Source organism: Larimichthys crocea, chromosome III (assembly GCF_000972845.2).
Source record: "Larimichthys crocea isolate SSNF chromosome III, L_crocea_2.0, whole genome shotgun sequence".
Lineage (NCBI taxonomy): Eukaryota > Metazoa > Chordata > Actinopteri > Sciaenidae > Larimichthys > Larimichthys crocea.
The window spans coordinates 51,910,288-51,929,347 of record NC_040013.1 but is presented as its reverse complement, the minus strand read 5'-3'; the positions used below and the strand labels follow the sequence as shown (position 1 = coordinate 51,929,347).

Sequence of the window (19,060 nt, the reverse complement as noted above, 5' to 3'; positions counted from 1 at the left end):
ACATGCAGCAGTTTGACCTAGAACTTACTGGATGTTAATATTTCGTTAACTAGCCTGGTTCAACCTGTTTTAAAGTTTGAATTGCTTTAATTTTGAATTGACTTGCTCATAGACTCCTTCCTCATTTAATCGTCATTTTAAAGTCCAAAAAGATTCACCAGCCAAAAATCTGGGAATGACTATGGAAGATTTTTAACACATGTTCTGGCGTGCATGAAAATGAATGAAATAAAAACGAAACACTTGTCATTCCTCAAGAGGCGTCATATCAGTGCGAAACTCGACATACTTGAAAGCTGAAAGACATAAACAAATATTATATAATTATGTATGACATATGGGAACCACAGTTGAATGCAGAGCTCTGTAACTCTGTGTGTGCCTGTAGACTGCACAGTGTTGAGGTCATTAGTGTGAGTCTGCTGTGCACCCACCAAAAAGACACACCTTACGTTTAATCTGTACATGAAACACGAGACAGACACCGCAATGCAGCTTAGCCCGAGCCAAGCCAAACACACTCCAGCTGAGTGTATTGACATAACCTACCTGCTGATGTGTGCGTGTGTGTGTGTTTGTGTAGAATTGTTATTGACAGAGTTAGGTAAGTGTGTTTGTTTGTGGGTGTGTGTCAGAGGCCTACTGACCTTCCTCTCCAAGTCTTCATTAGTCAGATTAGTCAAATCCAGCAGTTTATACGGACCCACACACCTAGTTTTATTTTGACCTTCGCCTCCCCATGATGGCCTGAGCAGTCACGCAAACACACAACCTGCAAGAAAACACACACAAACTTACATTGAGACACCTAATGCAGGCGCGCATGACACAAACACACACACACATACAGCAAAGTACCACAACCAAACAAATGACCTGCGCCATGGAAACACACAACAACACCAAGCCCTTGGGAGCAATTGAGTTTAGTACATAGCAATTCAATCACTACAGGCACCATGTCACCAATGGAGAGCACATAATGACTCCTTCCATCCCCCCCACTCCCCCACACTCATGACAAATGTGTGATAAGAGGCTGTTGTTTAATCTGATCATGGTTTATCTCACGCTCACCAGCAGTTAGTAGTTCATATGTTCATGTTAGACATCTTGACATGTCACAGCGGGAGAAGCACATGTCAAACCAGTATTATTAATGATGACTAACATTCCATTAAGCAGGGTGAGCAGGGTTTTTGGTATTTTGGCTCACTGGTATGACTTACCAGGACATTTAATGGAACTGAGCAATGATTCATGCTCTTAGTTACACCTGTGTTTTTTCTGCTATGACAACTGAAAATGTCTGAAAAATGTCCACCATCACCTGGTTATTTTCACTGGTCTTCAAGACCTTCACTCCCATGGTTTCAGTTTATGCAACACCAAAGTTCTGCTTTATTTGTCTCAAAAAAAATTGGACGTGAAATGACCAATAATCAGAATTAGCTGCTTTATGAATTTCTGTCCAAACCTGTTTTAGACATCCATGTTGTTGAATTCTATTGTTGGTGTCCATGTTGTTGAATTGATACATTGTTAATGTTGTCATGAGTGGGCCAGTGCTAGCAAGCTTTAGATTAGAAAGATTAAAGAATGACAGTATATAGATCATAACCATAGACAGTATAAATATGGATGTTGTCACTCACAGGTTTCTTGGTGGCTCTGGCCACCGCAGTTCTGCCTCAAGTGGTCATTCAAGGAACTGCAATTTTTGGCACTCAGGCACTGGTTTCACTTCATGCCACCAGCAGCTGCCGTTTGTAAAATTTCTTTTTTCGTTTTATTGCTTACTTTTTTCCACATACTTGTATGGGTTGCAAATAATTTCTGAAAGAAAGAAGTACTGTACATCTAAGTGATGGAGAGAATAGTTTATAGATTAGAAATGAAGAGACAGAGTATGAAAGACATTGTTTTTAGTGGATGAGATATGGGGCCATGAATTAATATATGTAACTGAAACGTACAATATAATTTCAGAAATGAACAGTGTAATGTAGTTCTTCTGAAAACAAATGAACATATGGACTTATTAAGATATATCGAGTGTAAAGAAGAGAAAAAAAACAGCTGCAGAAACATAAATATATTGAACATGGTGGTTGTACTGAAACATTAATTTATTGCATATACCGTGTGAAGCTCTGGATCCTCACATGGCTGAATTCTTAACATTTACTTATCTGAACCAGATTTCAGCACATTTTTGATCCTCTGGTTTTAGACTGTGGAACACACACACACACAAAACTGATTTAAAAAGATCAGTGAATAGTCGATTGCGTATATCACATTACACAGCCACCATTCCCTAAGACGATTTCCATCCAAAGTGAATGAATCTATCAGAGCCTCAGTGAATTTCATCACCGAAATGGAAACCCTGCAGCAGGCAGATGCAGCGTGGCTCCATGTGTGATCACAATGTTAGTGCAGGAAGTGACAACAGCCACACACGATCATCCTCCATCACCGCTGACAGCTCAGATCAAGAGCGATAGACATTTGCGTGTGTGTATATATGTGTGCTTTGCATGCATGTATATGCAAACAGATGGAGGAGATCGTCTTCATGCGGTGGAAAAGGAAGAGTCCCGGGAGACCGAGGGAAGAGTGCACATCAGACAAGATCAGTGCATCTAAGATAGAACAAAAGCGAGGGAGCTGAGCAGCCCTGGATGTGACACGTAGTAAAGCTTTTCACAGAAAGCCTCGCTTAGTGCTTGTGAGTAGCACCTGGCATATCAAAGCACCAAAGGAAAGGAGTTTCAAAAGAGCGGGGCTCCTTGAGAGTGTTTTGTGTCTGGGGCCTCCGTGCAGATCTGGGAATTTCTGAGTTATTAGATGCCATTATATATGTAGGGAAAATAATACATACAGTACATGTGGCAAAATAACACATTTAATCTATCATCATAGCATCACCAATCACTCAGATGGCAACTGTTTGTTCGCAGTGTTTCCCATGTAATCAAACTACATGAACTGAACTGAGCCATATCTAACATCCAGTGACACTATATATTGTTTTAAACCCACTTCACATTCATTCTGGTTGGTATGCTGCAGATGAACAGCTGACATAGGCTACTAGCCGCCCTGTGGAACAGTGTTTACACATCCATTAGATGAAACCACAATGAGGAGAGTGTGGCTGTGCTGGCAGCAGTGGCTGAGACAACAGAAGGTGAAAGGTTAGAGTAGCAGGCTGGTGGAAAGGAGGGACACTATGTTTGAATCCCACCCGGGGAGGTCGGGGGACAGGGTAAACAAACAGCACATGGTATTACAGCAATGCCAAAGGAGATACTTTGGATGTCTCACTCCCTGCTAACAGATTCCTTTGTATTATATTTAAGTGTTTTGACATTTTGGGAGTACACTTTCTTTCTGGAAGAATGTCAAGCTACAGCTGGTTAGCCTACCATAGCATACAGACTAGACATCATCTACCAGCACTTGTAAAACTCACATATAACCCCCACTATCTTGTTTAATGCATCAACATGTAAATAGTTGTTGTTGTACAGTGGCTATATGTGGGACTATTTCTTGGCTGGGAACAGTGGCTTCCATAAACCTCCACTGTTTGCTTGGCAACCTCACAGTGACAAGGCTCCAGAAGGTTCCTGAACCAAAGTCTTGCACTGGCTCATAACCCACCATAAACCACAAGTTGTTGCTTTTAGATTGAGGTTTTTGTACAGATCAAAGATGAAATATAACCTGACTGAGATCTGCTCTGATATTTACATTATTGACTTATTGGGCAAAAGCTTGATCATTTTTGCTAACCTTGATATTGCCTATTGTGTTTACATTCCATACTTATGTAAGTGCATTTTTTGTTAACAGTGTCAGAGAGTCTATTTTATTGATTGGTTCGCTTGTGTGGGTTTTATTTTCTGTTTTATTTATTTAGGATATTTAATAGCCTGACTTTTAAAAAAATGCATCGTCATTTACTGCCTACCTTTACGCCTCAGTCATCCTCTCTGATAGTTCTTATCCCCTGTGTTTATTTGCCTTATGGATTTTAATTTACTTTTAACATGTTTAACATGTTTTTCTGTTATAGGTTTTATGTTTACTAAATTGGTTCTTGGTTTCTATGTTTTTTTCTTAATGACTTTAATTTACTATAACATTTCATCATCATCATCATCCATCGCCATATCTTATTTTATGATTAATATGTATTATCTATTTTGCAAAATTCTATTTATTGTTGTCTATTTCTGTTTTGCTTTGTGAACCACTTTGGGCTACATGTTTGCAGGAAAGGTGTTATATACATAAAAAGAGTTTTTTGAGTCTACTCTGCATTAAAGCAATATGGTTATTAGGTTAGTTATATAATAACTATGGTTGACCAGTCTTAAAATGACTGGATATTACATCTTAGACCAGAGTACATGTAGAGTTGGTTATTAAAGGTTTTCTCCCATACCTGATAATAATTATTACATTGCTACTTGCCTTATAGATCTTTTTCACAGGCGGCTTGGCTCTGTTTATTTGAAAGCCACATTAAACCGTGCTAGTGAACCAGTTTGCACAATACGGCCCCTGAATCTGACTCATAAATGTAATGCAGCAAACATTGTTAGTGTATGCTATTCCTACAGTGACATGTCAAAACAAAGTAAAAAAAATAAAAGTGTATTAGCTTGCAGTGCTGTATGTGTCACTGCCACAAACCCTGAAGGCTTCCTCTCTGCTCTTTGCTGAAAGAACAGCGCCCTCTTCCTGTGTTTCTTTGTAAAACACCAGTTCCTGTGAAATCCAGCCAGTGGCACTCTCTGCATGCAGAAGGCTGTGGAGGCACTGTTCAAGGCTGCCAGCTGTGCTCGTTTGTTTACAATCATTTCACTGTTGTCTTATTATTAACGAATGAGTTGTTTATTGGTGCAAAAACACTGCACATCGCACATGTCACTTTATGACACTGCAGCGGTTTTGTATCACGGCTCATGATGATAGATGATGCATGCATTAGTGAATGAGGATTTGAAGGCATGTATCAATTTGCTGACTGATATGATGCTTTCAGCAGAATGCCTTTCAAAGAAAGGTGGAGTTTGGTAAACACACATAATGCTAGACATCAGACACTGCTGGCTAACTGTTATTTTCTGCTGAGTCACTGGCATCCTTTTGTTACCAAAGATGGTCAAAATGGCTGGATAGCTGAAATAAAGCACTACACACACTCTCTCTCACACACACACACACACACAAACACACACATGTGCACAACATACAGTCTGTAAGTACAAGTGTGTATCCAATGATGGTTTCTCTGCCTTGATGAACTGAACTGTAATCTTGTGTGTGGTGCATTGAATTTCTCCACCTCACCGTGAAGCTGAAACATGAGGTGTGAGGCTGTCATTATGTTGTGTGTTTGTTTATCCTCAGCTTTACATCCTGGCAAGTGACTGGAATGAGTGACCATGGTGGGGGGGGGGGGGGGGGGGGGGGGGGCATGACCGGATAGACTTAAATTTATGATTATATCCTGTCCTATGACTACGTCCACATTATATACAAGGCAATGACTTCGGTGTGAAGAAGTTATGAAGTTATGACATGACAGTGATACTGTAGGAGGAGGAGGACGTGTATGTTGTTTACACGTGCTCAGCATCAGCTCAGGTCTGCTGCACATGTGAGGTGATGCTTTAGTATCACCTAGTGGTTAGCAAGTGTAAGTAAAACTCTATCTATCTATCTATCTATCTATCTATCTATCTATCTATCTAAACATGCAGTAGACATTAAAAACTCAATATATGGGCATGCATAATTCCAGTTTTCTGATCTTTAGGAAATAAATGTCTCCAGTAAAAGAAGAATGTAGTGAGTGACTGGACTAACTTAAAATGACTCTTCAACAAAAAGGAAGAAAGCAATCTGCACAGAAATCTTTGCACCGCCTCACACTTGATGAAGGACTAATCTAGTGATTTGTTATGGATAGGTTGTTGCTAAGCAAATACTTTCTTCTTTCTAATAACAATATATGTTGGCCCTAAAGGCAAATACAGGAGGTATTTTCCATTAAAAAGGCATTATATTGAGATTTTTATTTAATGTCTTCATGGCCACTCTAAATGCAGTATAATCAGAAATGATCTAAGGTGATTTAGGATGACTTGGCACTGGCTGTGTTTGACATTTTCACTGTATGGGCTGTTTGCCAAACTGGCAATGTAAACAGGAGGCGCCTGGCGTGGTGCTCTCTCTCTCCTTTGCTGGGGCGTGGTCCTCCTCCTGCCTTCAAGCTTGGATCAGGACCAAGGCCAGCGACAGCTCTGCGCAGCACCTAAACCCAGCGCAGACCAGACGAGACACATGACACTCACTGTGTGAGTGTCTGTGCATCTGGATAAACAAACCATCCATCCACCATCTGTGAAATCACATTTTACAGGTAGTCGTGTTTACTTATAGGTGGTCTACAGTGTTCACAAACATAACTTGGTGTTGTCGTGTAAGAATCAGGCCACTACAAGGAGTTTCATCCCGTATTCAGATATTGCGGAGGTCGGGTTGGGGGGAGGGGAGGAGGGCGGCTGGATACAGACTGCAGCACCAAAAACTCAATCTGGTGCACAGCCCTACACATCGATCCCATTTGCTATTCTTGCTGGGACAGCAAAGAAAAAAAAACTGCAATGACAGTGGACAGTATGGACTGAGGTAACATGAGACAATCCAGTGGGACCTTAAAAAAGCGAGTTTACACGTGTGATTTTATGATGACCTTAAGTCATTAAGTCAGAGTTTATAACGGGATGAAAAGTATGAGCTTTAAGGTCAAACATGTTAACTTAAGGCGTTAGAGTTGCTGTGTGTTGATGTCTGAGCTACGAGGCAGAAAAGAGGAGCCGCATGAGTGAATTCGTGTCTCCCCAGAGGGTGGAGGCTTTCTGCAAAAGCTTACAGGTTTCCCCTCATCTTCTGTCGTCCCTGCGTCAAATGATGCGCCGGCGCCTTCAGTATAAAAGCACCTGCCCTGGCCAGGCATCACTCGCATCTCACTTTCTCTCTCTCACACACACACTCACCCTCACACACTCCTAAACTCCACACACTCTCTCTCTCTCTTTCTCGTACAGAGCAGTGGGACCGGACACCAACGAGGTAAAGGAAACATGAGTTACTCCAGCGAGATTTACAGCAGCAGCTCCTATCGGAAGATCTTCGGAGATGCCCCCCGGTCCGGCCGTGTGGGTCTGGGCAGCAGCAGCAGCCCGTCCCGCCTGCAGTCTGCGGGATACCGCAGCAGCCACCGCACCTATGGTGCCCCCTCCGTGATGTCCTCCAACTACCGCAGGACAGCTGCTCCCGGCCGCGTCTTCTCCTCCATGCAGGACTCCATGATGGACCTGACCCAGTCCACCGCGGTGACCAACGAGCTCAAGATCATCCGCACCAACGAGAAGGAGCAGCTGCAGGGCCTCAACGACCGCTTCGTGTCTTTCATTGAGAAAGTGCACAACCTGGAGCAGCAGAACAAAGTCCTGGAGGCAGAGGTCACGATGCTGCGGCAGCGCAACAACGAGCCCTCTCGCCTGCACGAGCTGTACGAGCAGGAGATCCGCGAGCTGCGGGCGCGCGTGGAGGAGCTGACGCACGAGAAGAGCCAGATGCACCTGGACTGCGTGCAGATGAGCGACACGCTGGAGCGCGTGAGGGAGAAGCTGGAGGAGGAGACCAAGCTGCGGGAGGAGGCGGAGAACACCCTCAAGAACCACCGGAAGGACGTGGACGACGCCACCCTGGCGCGCCTGGAGCTGGAGAAGAAAGTTGAGTCGCTGCTGGACGAGATCGCCTTCCTCAGGAAAGTTCATGAGGAGGAGCTGCAGGAGCTGCAGGCGTCTCTGCAGGCCACACAGGTAGCCCACACACCGACAGCCGCTCCACCTGTCAGATTTATCATCAACCACGAGTTTACACACTCTAATATACCTGAATCCCCAATGCCACATCCACATGATAATAAATAATACCGCGGACTGACTTTATCAGAGCGTATCAAACTTAATGTGAGACATTAACATTCCTATAGCCACCAATAGTCACTTTTTATATATTAAAATATAGTCTAGGAATTTAATGACACCAGTGGCAGCCTTGCGCCATTTCCTGTCCGTATGAACGACAGACTGCGTCCTCCTCCGCGTGAGCACTGCGCACCTGATAATTGATGGCACTGCAGTTCCGTTTCAGCACCGCGCGCTGTGTCTGCCTCCGGTCTCGAGCGCCTCTGCAGCGTCCCGCGCGCTTCGTCAGTCACGCCCCCGTGCAAACTTTACGACGTTCAACATAGTGTTTATTTAAATTTTTATTCTTCTTTAGCAAAGTAGCTCGACGCTATTTTGTACAAAGTATGTCGCTGAACTGTATTCTATATGGAAATATTATGCGGGTATCACCTCTCAGCGTATTAAAGTCTAACGAGGTCATTCTAAACTTACAGTAGGCTGGTGTTAATCCCGCCATTTTGTGGCTAATACCTTCATGATAATGGTGACAGGTTTTTTTTTTTTTTCAGTGAAGGAGTTGAGGGTGAGGAAGGGGGGAAAGGGGGCGGAGGAGGGAGGGAGGTAGAAAAAAAATGCGGAGAAATAGCGCATAATCCAGGGGTGTGGTCCTCCCATGGGGGGCAGCGGGCAGCACCATCCCTGTGAGGTGCACCGACAATTATTTAGTGTATTTACATTTCAGGCTAAACTGTTGTAACAGAAGCACAACAGTGAAAAGTATTGTTGTCATAAAAACAAAGTTTTGGTATGTCTTGACCTGGACATATAGAAGAGTTGTTTTCATTTCATTAACATAACCATCAATAATTTCAATTCCTGTACAGCTACATGGATTGAGCTCATCATGTTGCAGATGGAGCAAACAAAAAAAAAGTGTATAGGGCAACTTTCATTGCAACTTTCAGCAGAAATCAATTCATTGAACGTGCAGTGGTATTAGTACTTAGTGATGGTTGCTGGGTAGATTTCTCTAGGGTTTCTCTTGTTGCCTGCAGGGAATATTATTGCCATGTAAGCTATTGACAGCACAGCTTTCTCCAGCAGAGAAGCTTGAGTCAGCAGTCGATTCATCACTCCTGCAGCGGTCCAGCTCACGGTGACTGCAACTCAGCTCATCAATGCCCAGCTCACCATATACATATATGTATATATGTCACCAGCAGAAATACAGCACTACAACTACAAAACACGGCTGTGAGCAAGAGAGAAAACAACATTTATGTGCAGGCTTCTTTATATTATATTCTTTCTATATTCTTTTATTTTATACAGAAACAGAGGTTTCATGCATTAAGAAATATTCCAGTCATTCCAAGCTACAGGTAATCCAGTGTGGGTTCAAATTTTGTCATCTGTAGTGAAATTCAATAAGTTCATTGTGTAACAGTATCTTCAAATTACAGTCACTGCAGCTCAAAGAACACACACAAATACAGTCAACTGCCCAGGAGAACAGAAAAGCACAACTGTATTCAGGTTACTGAATTACTTTGGCCACTTTAAACCTTATTTGTTCTAGCTGGCAAATAGATGGTTCAGTAATCGAAAGGATTATGATTTATCGGCGTGATAATCAATTTAAATAATAAGAAATAATTAAAAAATTAAAATAAAATAATTTAAACAAAATGTAATCAGTTTTCTAAATGTATTCTCTATAGTGTATATTCCCTAAAATATAAGGCTAATTAGTCAGTAAAATGTCAAATAATACTGAATTTATTTAGAACTATGTTTAAACCTACAAATAACAAACACTGACAAAAGTTTCTTTCCGTCTTTTCTCTCTCCTATGTTCAGGTGTCTGTGGAGATGGACATGAGCAAACCGGACCTGACTGCGGCCCTTAAGGACATCCGGGCTCAGTATGAGAACCTCTCCGCCAGGAACCAAGTCCAGGCAGAGGACTGGTACCGCTCCAAGTTTGCCAGCGTGACTGAGGCAGCTGCCCGCAACCAGGATGCCGTCAAGCACTCAAAGGAGGAGCTGAGCGAGTACCGCAGGCAGGTGCAGGCCCGCACCCTGGAGATCGAGGCCCTCAGGGGCCACAATGAGGCTCTGGAGAGGCAGATTGCAGAGATGGAGGATCGCCATAACAATGAAATCGGAGAGATGCAGGTTAGTAAATGACACAGGGGAGTGAGATTTTAGTATTTTCATTGAGATTTAAAACCTTTCTGCAAAGGAGATCAGGCCAGAAGTTGCAAAGAAAAAAAGCGACAGATAAAACGATACAGACCACGTTTCTCAAACAGCTAAAGCATTTTAACAATTAACAATGGACTTTATATATCATTTTAACATAAAAAAAAATGAATGATCAGTGTGGCGAGACAAAACTGAAAATCTGCTAATTTCCAATCCATCTGTCTTCGACAAAACTATTAATGTTTCATGATATGATTTTGTGTGTGTGTATAGGATACCATTCAGCAGCTGGAGGGTGCCCTGCGCAGCACCAAAGGAGAAATGTCCCGTCACCTGCGTGAATACCAGGACCTCCTGAATGTCAAGATGGCTCTGGACATTGAGATTGCTGCCTACAGGTGAGTGAGATTTAACCAGAATTTAAATGTTGTTTTTTTTTTTTTACATTGGCCACATCCTTATTTTAGCCTATTTTAAATATTCATAGAAAATCTTATTATGTATTGCATTATTGTAAGATAAATATATACACATAAGAAACTGCATGTGAAACCTTACTCTCTGTACTCTGACTCAGCAACAGTGGTTATGTTCTGGGAGGAGATACCAAAACAGACAGTGGAGGTGTTGCCACTGATACTCCGGTGACATTAGATCCCTCAGGAGACATCCACTGAGATAATAATAGTAACGAAACCAGTCTACGGGTGACGTCATCTCTTGTCCCCTGTGTCTCTCTCTGTCTGTGCAGGAAGCTGCTGGAAGGTGAGGAGTGCCGCCTCAGCTCTGTAGGTGGAGCCATGGTCCATTCCGGCTACTCCTACATGTCTTCCCGCGCCTACACCCTCGGAGCCTATAGGAAGTTCGGAGCCAAGCCCGAGGAGGAGGAGGAGGAAGCGGAGGAAGAAGAGGAGGAGGGAGAGGAGAACGAGGAGGAGGGCGATGACGGAGAAGAAGGAGAGGAGGGAGAGGAGGGAGATGACCAAGAAGAGGGTGAAGGAGAGGAAGAGGAAGAGGAGGAGGAAGAGGAGAAGCCGAAAGAAAAGGAGGAGAAGGAGAAGAAGAAGGAGAGCCCCACCGGCAAGAATAGCAAGAGCTAAACTGCTTGTGTCATCATCATCATTTTCATCATCATCAATAACACATTCCTCGTCCCACAAATCACTTATATGGATCTGGTCCCTGTTCACATCATCACTGTCACACACAGTTCTGCACACTCCAAATGCCTTTCACACCTTCTGTGTTATTCTGTCTCTGTTTGCACTGTAATTCAAGTGTAATAGTACAAACTTTATCAGATGGAGAAGGAGCTAGAAGGTACTAGACGTATTACAATGGCAGATGAGTTTAAATCATTTACATACTCTGCAGTGGAGGTCATGATTTTACATCACAAAACTGCAGAGAGACATGCAGAACGCAAGCATGATGTCACAAAATTTCCTAAGCTTGAAATAGGGAATGATTTTTCCTCACCTCAGCATCAGTAAATGTGCCATTGATGATCAATATTCACAGTAAGAGCAATCAAAACCTTGAAAGTAACAATACTGTCAGCACATAGACTTTAAGATAAACGCACAGATCTTGGAGCATGAGTAACAGCCAGTCCAACTTTTACGGTGCTATTTGATTTTTACATATAAAAGTTGGGGAGTACTGTAAGTAAAAGATTTTATCATAGACCGAATCTCTACCAGCTCATTCCTCAATGTGGGCTTGTTACACAGGAGCGTTTGAACTGTGAGTGCAACCCCACATTTCCCACAGCAGGTGAATGCTTTCCACTCCCCATTCCTTTTTTTCTGCTCCTTTACATTACTTTCCACTGAGTTCTGCATCTCATCCCAACACAACGAAATGAAATGTACCACTCACCGTTCAAGCCCTTTTCCATCCTCTTTAATTCACAGCAGTGTCACAGCACGGCAATAATGGTAACTCAGAGCTCAACTGTATATACTAATGTGTTGGAGGGTGGGTGGTATTTTCAGTTGCTTGAAAGGAGGAGTGCTGCAGCTTCTCAATGAGGATGTGCATCTTTGGGAATGAAAAATATAGTTTAAATTGCCGCTATATATATATATTTTTGGGAATATGAATAATCCCCCCTTCGATTGATTCATTTGTCAATGAATATATCAGCCATCTCACCTGTCAGAGTTTAATACTTATCTGCAAGTCTACTTTTTTTCTTTCTCTTCATACAAATGTAGTGGTGCTTTTGTTTAATTTTGCTGGATAAAGGAAACAAGATGGAGGTGAGTGTGGCTGTCGGTGTCAGGCAGCTGATGATGACACTGACGGCCCTCAGCTCAGACTGTAAGTGGCAGATGGGGCAGATGCCTCAGGGGTCATGGCTATATGGTACGGAGTTGCATATAAGGGCTATTTTCACCATAACCCCTTCTATCACTTTGCCCTGACCGGTTTAATTTCACTGTTGGTCATTTTTTCATCCCCTGGGCTTTTCTTTTTGACAAATGAATCAACCAATGGGCATGAATGCATGGCCTGACTCTTGGAGCTTGACTATTTTCTGGATGGGATAGATTTTTGCTTGTTGTGTGTTCAATTAAAAAACTTGCCTTAACCATGACTGAAAGTTAAAATAAAATAAAACATATTTTCACTTGCATCTCACTTGTTCCTGGGGAGGCTGAGGAGTGCTTACACTTTCCAGCCCTCTGCTATACAACTGTGACTGTACGTGCTGCTATCTCATGCAGTGATATTCTTCTCAAAGCCAAATAAAGACATTTATTAACCAAAACATTCATGACTTCTCTGTGTCTTTAATGTCATATACATTTATATATATATATAATAATACTCTTCTATTGCTTCTATTGCAAGAGAGACATTGATTTAAAAATCCTTTTCATTGCGATAAATATTTAATGATATATTAATGTTCATGATTTCACTGAATAAAGTGCTGAGCTGAGTTTGTATGTAATATGAAAAAACAGGATGGATATTGGAATCTATTTGTATGCATAGATTATTATTATTTTTTAAATATGCAGTTGAAAAGGTTGCTATAAGTGATGTCATAACGTGACATCTTCCTTCAAGTGTTCATATCTGCAGCTGCTTATTACTGTTAAACATCAATCTCCCCCTATTCATATGCAAGGACATTAAGCAGCTGGAGCCTATTTTAGCGTGCCTTTGGATGAAAGGCAGTCAACTGGAGAAACACAATTACGCATTCTGACAATTTTAAGCATCCAATTCTCTCACCAGAATCCTTAATCTAATCCCCAGAATACTCCATTACTGAAAAAAAAACCCTGAACATTTCAGCAATAATACAACACAATACATACCTTACGAAATGAATGTGCATATGACCCTAAAAATATGGGGAAGCATCATGGTATGGGGCTATTTCTTTTCTCATGGTACTGGTAATCCAAATGATCAAAGAGAGGATAAATGGAGCCATGTACTGGGAAATTCTTGAGAAGAATCTGCTGCCTTTCACAAGGACGATAAGAATGACCTTCCAGCAGGACACTGATCCAAAACATACTGCATAGAACATAGAACATAAAACATTTGTGGAAATAACTGAAGATCAAGATTTACCAGCAGACCCACCTCAATCTTCAAGATTTAAAGACTGACCTAAAATTCCACCTGAACACTGTGACCGATTTGTTTCTTTGTACAAGAAGGATCTTGAAGCTGACAAAGGCTTTTTCAACCCAGTATAAAATCAATTTTAGTTAATGTGTTCCTTGCGTCTTTTTACATTATTCCATATAACTTTTATTGGCTCCACCCATGCTACTTCCTGTCTTTTCTGCTTTTGGCCACACAATGTGAGTACATTTTGGCAGATTGAGTCAGGGCCTTATGCTGCCACAGTAGGTGGGACTGCAATATTGCTGGTGGTGGATCCTGCCACAACAGGGGGTGTGGCTTAAAACAATGCTGAGGCGGAGCTTAATGCATCCCAATGGGCAGAATTGGCCGGTCAAAGTAGCAAAGTCTGCTACTGCAACAAGAGGTGGTGCTGGAAATACTGCTGGGCCTGCCACAATGCAAAAAGTAAGGCCTTTTGCAACAGGGGGTTTGCTCCAGAAAGCGTGGGAAAGGGGGGAATAATGTTGTTCAAAGCCACAGCTTGATTGAGGACGGAACCATTTGTTGCCATAAAGGGTGGGCATGAAGATGCCAATATGTATTTACATAAACGGTCAAAAGACATTATACAAAGTAAGGCAAAAACAAGGACATTAGGATTACAACACGAGTTCAAGTCAGTAAATATGTATTAAAAAGGGCAGAAAAGGAGGACTACCAAGTAAAAAAAAAAGACAAGACAAAACCAAACAGAAACTATGTATTCAGACATCAAAACTGGCAAATAACACATTTTAGATTTGTCAAAGTAGATTGAGTGGAAAGGTATAAATGTGAGGAGTCATTTGTGATTTGCTAATTTTGGTGAATTTGAGCTGAGTTAACTCTGACTGCCTGGAGGAGATCAAATTAATACCCAGATATCTGATGTTACAAAAAGTGAAAGGGTTGCACGATTCCATGGGTTCACTGGCGTAAGAAGGATTGTTGATTTGGACCAGTTTATGATGTAGTCTGAGATTTGTGAGAAATTGTTAAAGAGATGAATTACTTCCTGTAGTGAGTTTTGTAGACCTTGAAGATAGAGTAAGGTATCGTGGGCATATAAATACATTTTAACTTTTGTGATTTGAGCCCATTAAACACAAGCATATAGCTGCTCTGTATCTCAAGGACAGACGTCAGTGTCTCCATTACAATCTAAGATTTAACACTATCCCTGCAGTGACCTCAAGACATGTGCTTCAGCCTGTATAACCCCATATGTGGCATGATAGAACAAAACACATTGAGTTTATTAGTTGATTTATATTAAACCTATGTAATTCAAATGGATGGAAATTTTCTTTGTAGTTCAAATGCATATGTCCTGGATTTTGGCCAATTTTATTTTGAGTGTGGTACAAATGTCCACAGAACCTCTTATTCAAGAACAATTTATAAAACCGTCACCTTAGTGGTCTGTCAAGAGGATACACATTATAAAGACTGCAATCTTGGAACCCATTGGCTATCGTCTAAAGACGGTTTAGCCACTGGAGACTTGTTTCTAGGTTTCCAGTGTAGCCAGCAGATATCCGGAAAACAGATAATGGATATCAAGGCCAAGATTACCTCTGCAGTTCGATTAACAACTTGATATATGAAAATGACGAGAAAGACACACTTCTGCTACTCTCTATAAACAAATATCTGCAGATGAATGCAGAAAACTAAATCATCCTCAGACCATGGCTGATGGATTCTGAGATTGCGTTTCATCTCTTTTACTCTTCACACAGACTGAAAACGGAAACCAATCCAAATCAATCCAAATCTTGGTCCTTTGCCTACATTTTCTGCATTTCTATGCAGAAATCGAATTATACCAGGACCCTGAAAGTGGAGTAGTTAAATATAATTCAGCTATTATTAATTCTATTATTTGCAATGTTCCTTCTGTTACATGTTAAAATGGTTTCAAGTGGAAAGCATCTACTGATGTATCAGTTACCACTAACTTAGGTTTGGAAGGGTACATGCCTCAAAGGCAATTTGACACCACTTGTCTGTATTTGAAACAGATACATTTTCATTGTTTTTGGGAAATGATATTCCCATTTTGAATTTGATGTCAGCAACACGTTTCAGAAAAGTTGGACAGGGTCATGTTTACCTCTCTGTTCTATGAACTCAGGAACCTTTGCTGTAATTTTGAGAGTGGAAAATTATACATTCTTACCTGATGTAGGATTTCAGCTGTTCAACAGTTCAGTCTCCTTTGTCATATTTAATGTTTCATAACGACAAGTCTGTACTGCACACAGACCAGTTTAGGACCTGGACTCTTTTACTATGGACCCATACTGTTAGGTGCAGAATGTGGTTTGGTCATTTTTCACTTCGCCTCACGGAAGGTAGCAGTGTTTCTGGCTGTTGGTTTCCTTTATGCATATATGAGTTTCAACTGTCATTTGTGAATGCAGTAATGGTTTTTGGAAATGCTCCTCGGGCCAAGCAGTGATGACCATGACTGAATCCTGTCTGTTTTTCATGTAGTGCTGTCTGAGGGCCTGAACACCACACCTATCAAATGTTGGTCTTCTGCCTTGTTCCTTGTGTACAGAGAATGATATCCACAGATTGTTTGCAATATGATTTGAAACATTATTCTTAAATTGTTTCACAACGTTTAGAGCTTTTGACTGCCACTGTTTTTGGAACATGTTGCTGGCATCACATTTAGAGTAGGCATATAATTTTCCAAAAACAATCAAAGTTCTCAGTTTTAACATTTGATAAGTTGTCTTTGTGCTTTCTTCAATTAAATATGAGGTTTCACTGTTTTGCACATCATCACATTATGTTTGTAATTATGGAATGTGCTAACCTTTCTGGAAACCTGGCTGTATTAGAAACTACAAGCCTGTTACAAGCCTGCCTGCTTAGCCTTCAGGCTGCAGTCAATACCTTTTCGTTAATGGGCGGAACTGCATAATGTCTGCTGGGTGTTACTATCAGCCCATCTCAGCCTCCGCCTGCCTGCAGCCAGAGGTGAAAGATGGGGCTGGGTAAGATGGATGACTGTTGTTAACGGTGGCCCACCAGCACAGCTGTCACCAGCAAGAACTTCATCACAGCCTGAGACGGTTTGTTTCCCAGCTCACAGACTAGTCCTGTACATACAGAGTCCTGTTTGTTTGCATGTGTGAGAAGTAGAATCAGCACACTGGCAAAAACATTATCAGCACTAATAGACAATCAATAAAAGACAGAGAAGTAGCAAGGAATAATTATGAAAAGGAGCACATGTGAGTTTTAGGGGAAAAACATGATACCGCAAGAAATGCTAATGCCTCTCTGGATGTGCTTGGAACAATCAATAAAAAGTTGTTAGGTTACTTTCCAAATGTCATAAATTGCATACCTGTGTAACTCAGGGCCACAAGCACATACAACGATGATGATGTTCATGATATTAAAGGAATAATTTGACATTTTGGGAAGCATATTCTCTTTTTTGCTGAGAGTTTGTTGTGGGGGGTTGTTCCACACTATTTCCTTGTCATCTCATTGTCCTGTCATCGCTGCCAGACAAGGGTTAGCTGGCCAAGAAATAGTCCAGCACATGTATATATAAGTGGTGTTGATCTTCTCATTTCACTCTTGTGAGTTAGCAAATAAGTGCCACAATTACATCCCAAAATGATCTTTTATTTGAATTTACATTTTGTCCATAGTTGTAAATCAATACAAATAACAGTTAAATAATATGTTGTGTAAGTCCCTGCTGCTCCTCAACCCTTCCTCTCTCTGCATGTTGGACTCATGATTAATGCTCTATCTTTCGGCAGTGACAGTGGGAGAGTTATGAGTCGGCACAGACCTCTCTGTGATGGAAAGTCAGACAGCGAGCATGTCAGAGGGCAGATTTATTGAAAATTCAAGAGTTCGATCAATCCCACAGCTCTGCAGGCCGGTGGCCTGCTCACTGGCTGGACAGTGGAGTCGTCCTTGATTTGGCCGTGCCGCCGCTGTGTTTGTGCTGAGCTCTGCTGTCAGCAGATTCTGCTGTTGTGGATGTGCATACATAATTAAACCGCTCTCCTCCTGCACTGCCCTCCAGAGACCCTTTGAGATAAAGCAATAAATACTGAACCTCAGCATTTAACAACCAACCTTCCCTGTTCCTGTTGCTGGGAGTTCACTGGCAAGTAATTACATTTCATGAAACAGAGATACTGGCAAACATACTTCATGATGACCTTGCCATTTCAAGAGCAAGTACTAGCATCCTGAGTGGACACTTGTTTTGGTGATTCTGATTTTGTTGGGACTTTCTTAAGTCAAATGAGTGTGTCATAGCTGTAAGTTTGAATAAGAAAGAAACTGTTAGGCATGTGAGAACAGTTTACAGAGCTGCATTCTGGATTCTCTTGATCCTCCAGCTCATTTTCAGCTCAGAATCACACTTTTTCATTCATCGCTTCTCGCAGTCTTGTCCTTCCCCTCTCTGTCTATGTCTTTCTGCCCCCCCCCCCTCTCTCTGTGTCTCTCCGTAACTCCATGGCTATATATAGACTTCTGCATTGCAGATGTCCCAGAGCCCTGCAGTTCTGGAGGAGCTGCTGAGGAGACCCAGCCAAAAGAAATTTGGTTGCCTGAAACACACAGAGCCCAGGCAGGCAGAAACAACATACCTAACTGTGAGCCACAGGATGGGACAGGTACACGACACTCCACAAAGTAGCAGCGTACACGTACAGTCTAGTGTGCATCATTCTCGAGCAGCGTCTGAGCCCTCACGCTGCAGCAAGGATGGAGTGCCCCCCACAGAATAGAGTCAAAACCACTGCAGTCATAATCTTTGGGTGGGTGTGCTGAGATATTCTGCTTGTCATGCTAATGATTCTGAACCGTTTTCCCCTGTGTTCTTAGATTTTTGCTTTAAAAGAACTGCTGAGTCATGACTCCAGTTATAAGACGCTTTCGATGTTCTTAAACCTCAAGGACAGATAGTGCACACCTTCAAAAAGAGCATTAATCACACTGTGGGTATACTTGTGGTGGTGTAAGCCATGCAAAAATAATCACAATGAATTATTCAAGTGTCAGCCAGAGACAGATAACTTCATAATAATGTTGCTGAAGTAATATATCAAATAACACCAGACCAAAGTAAAAAATGCGTAAGAGAAAATTAGGCATAAAAGGAACAAAGCCAGTTATTAAACAATGAACACAAGACAAATGAATGCAACCTTTCAGACGTA

The 19,060-nt window shown here is 41.7% G+C and overlaps 1 protein-coding gene across 1 annotated transcript; it reads left to right on the top strand.

The window, feature by feature from the left end:
- The first annotated feature begins 7,036 nt into the window (after positions 1-7,036).
- neff1 (neuronal intermediate filament family member 1) lies at positions 7,037-12,987 on the top strand. Its single transcript, XM_010738481.2, has 4 exons — positions 7,037-7,913; positions 9,864-10,181; positions 10,485-10,609; positions 10,963-12,987. The coding sequence occupies exons 1-4, from the start codon at positions 7,170-7,172 to the stop codon at positions 11,309-11,311; spliced, it is 1,536 nt and encodes a 511-aa protein (XP_010736783.1). The 5' UTR covers positions 7,037-7,169; the 3' UTR covers positions 11,312-12,987.
- The last annotated feature ends 6,073 nt before the right edge of the window (positions 12,988-19,060 follow it).

Bases quoted from the DNA above. Each gene is read 5' to 3' on its own strand.
- neff1 (XM_010738481.2), top strand. From the start codon at position 7,170: ATGAGTTACTCCAGCGAGATTTACAGCAGCAGCTCCTATCGGAAGATC. The intron at 7,914-9,863 runs GTAGCCCACACA...TCCTATGTTCAG, and splicing joins CGTCTCTGCAGGCCACACAG to GTGTCTGTGGAGATGGACAT. The intron at 10,182-10,484 runs GTTAGTAAATGA...GTGTGTGTATAG, and splicing joins ATGAAATCGGAGAGATGCAG to GATACCATTCAGCAGCTGGA.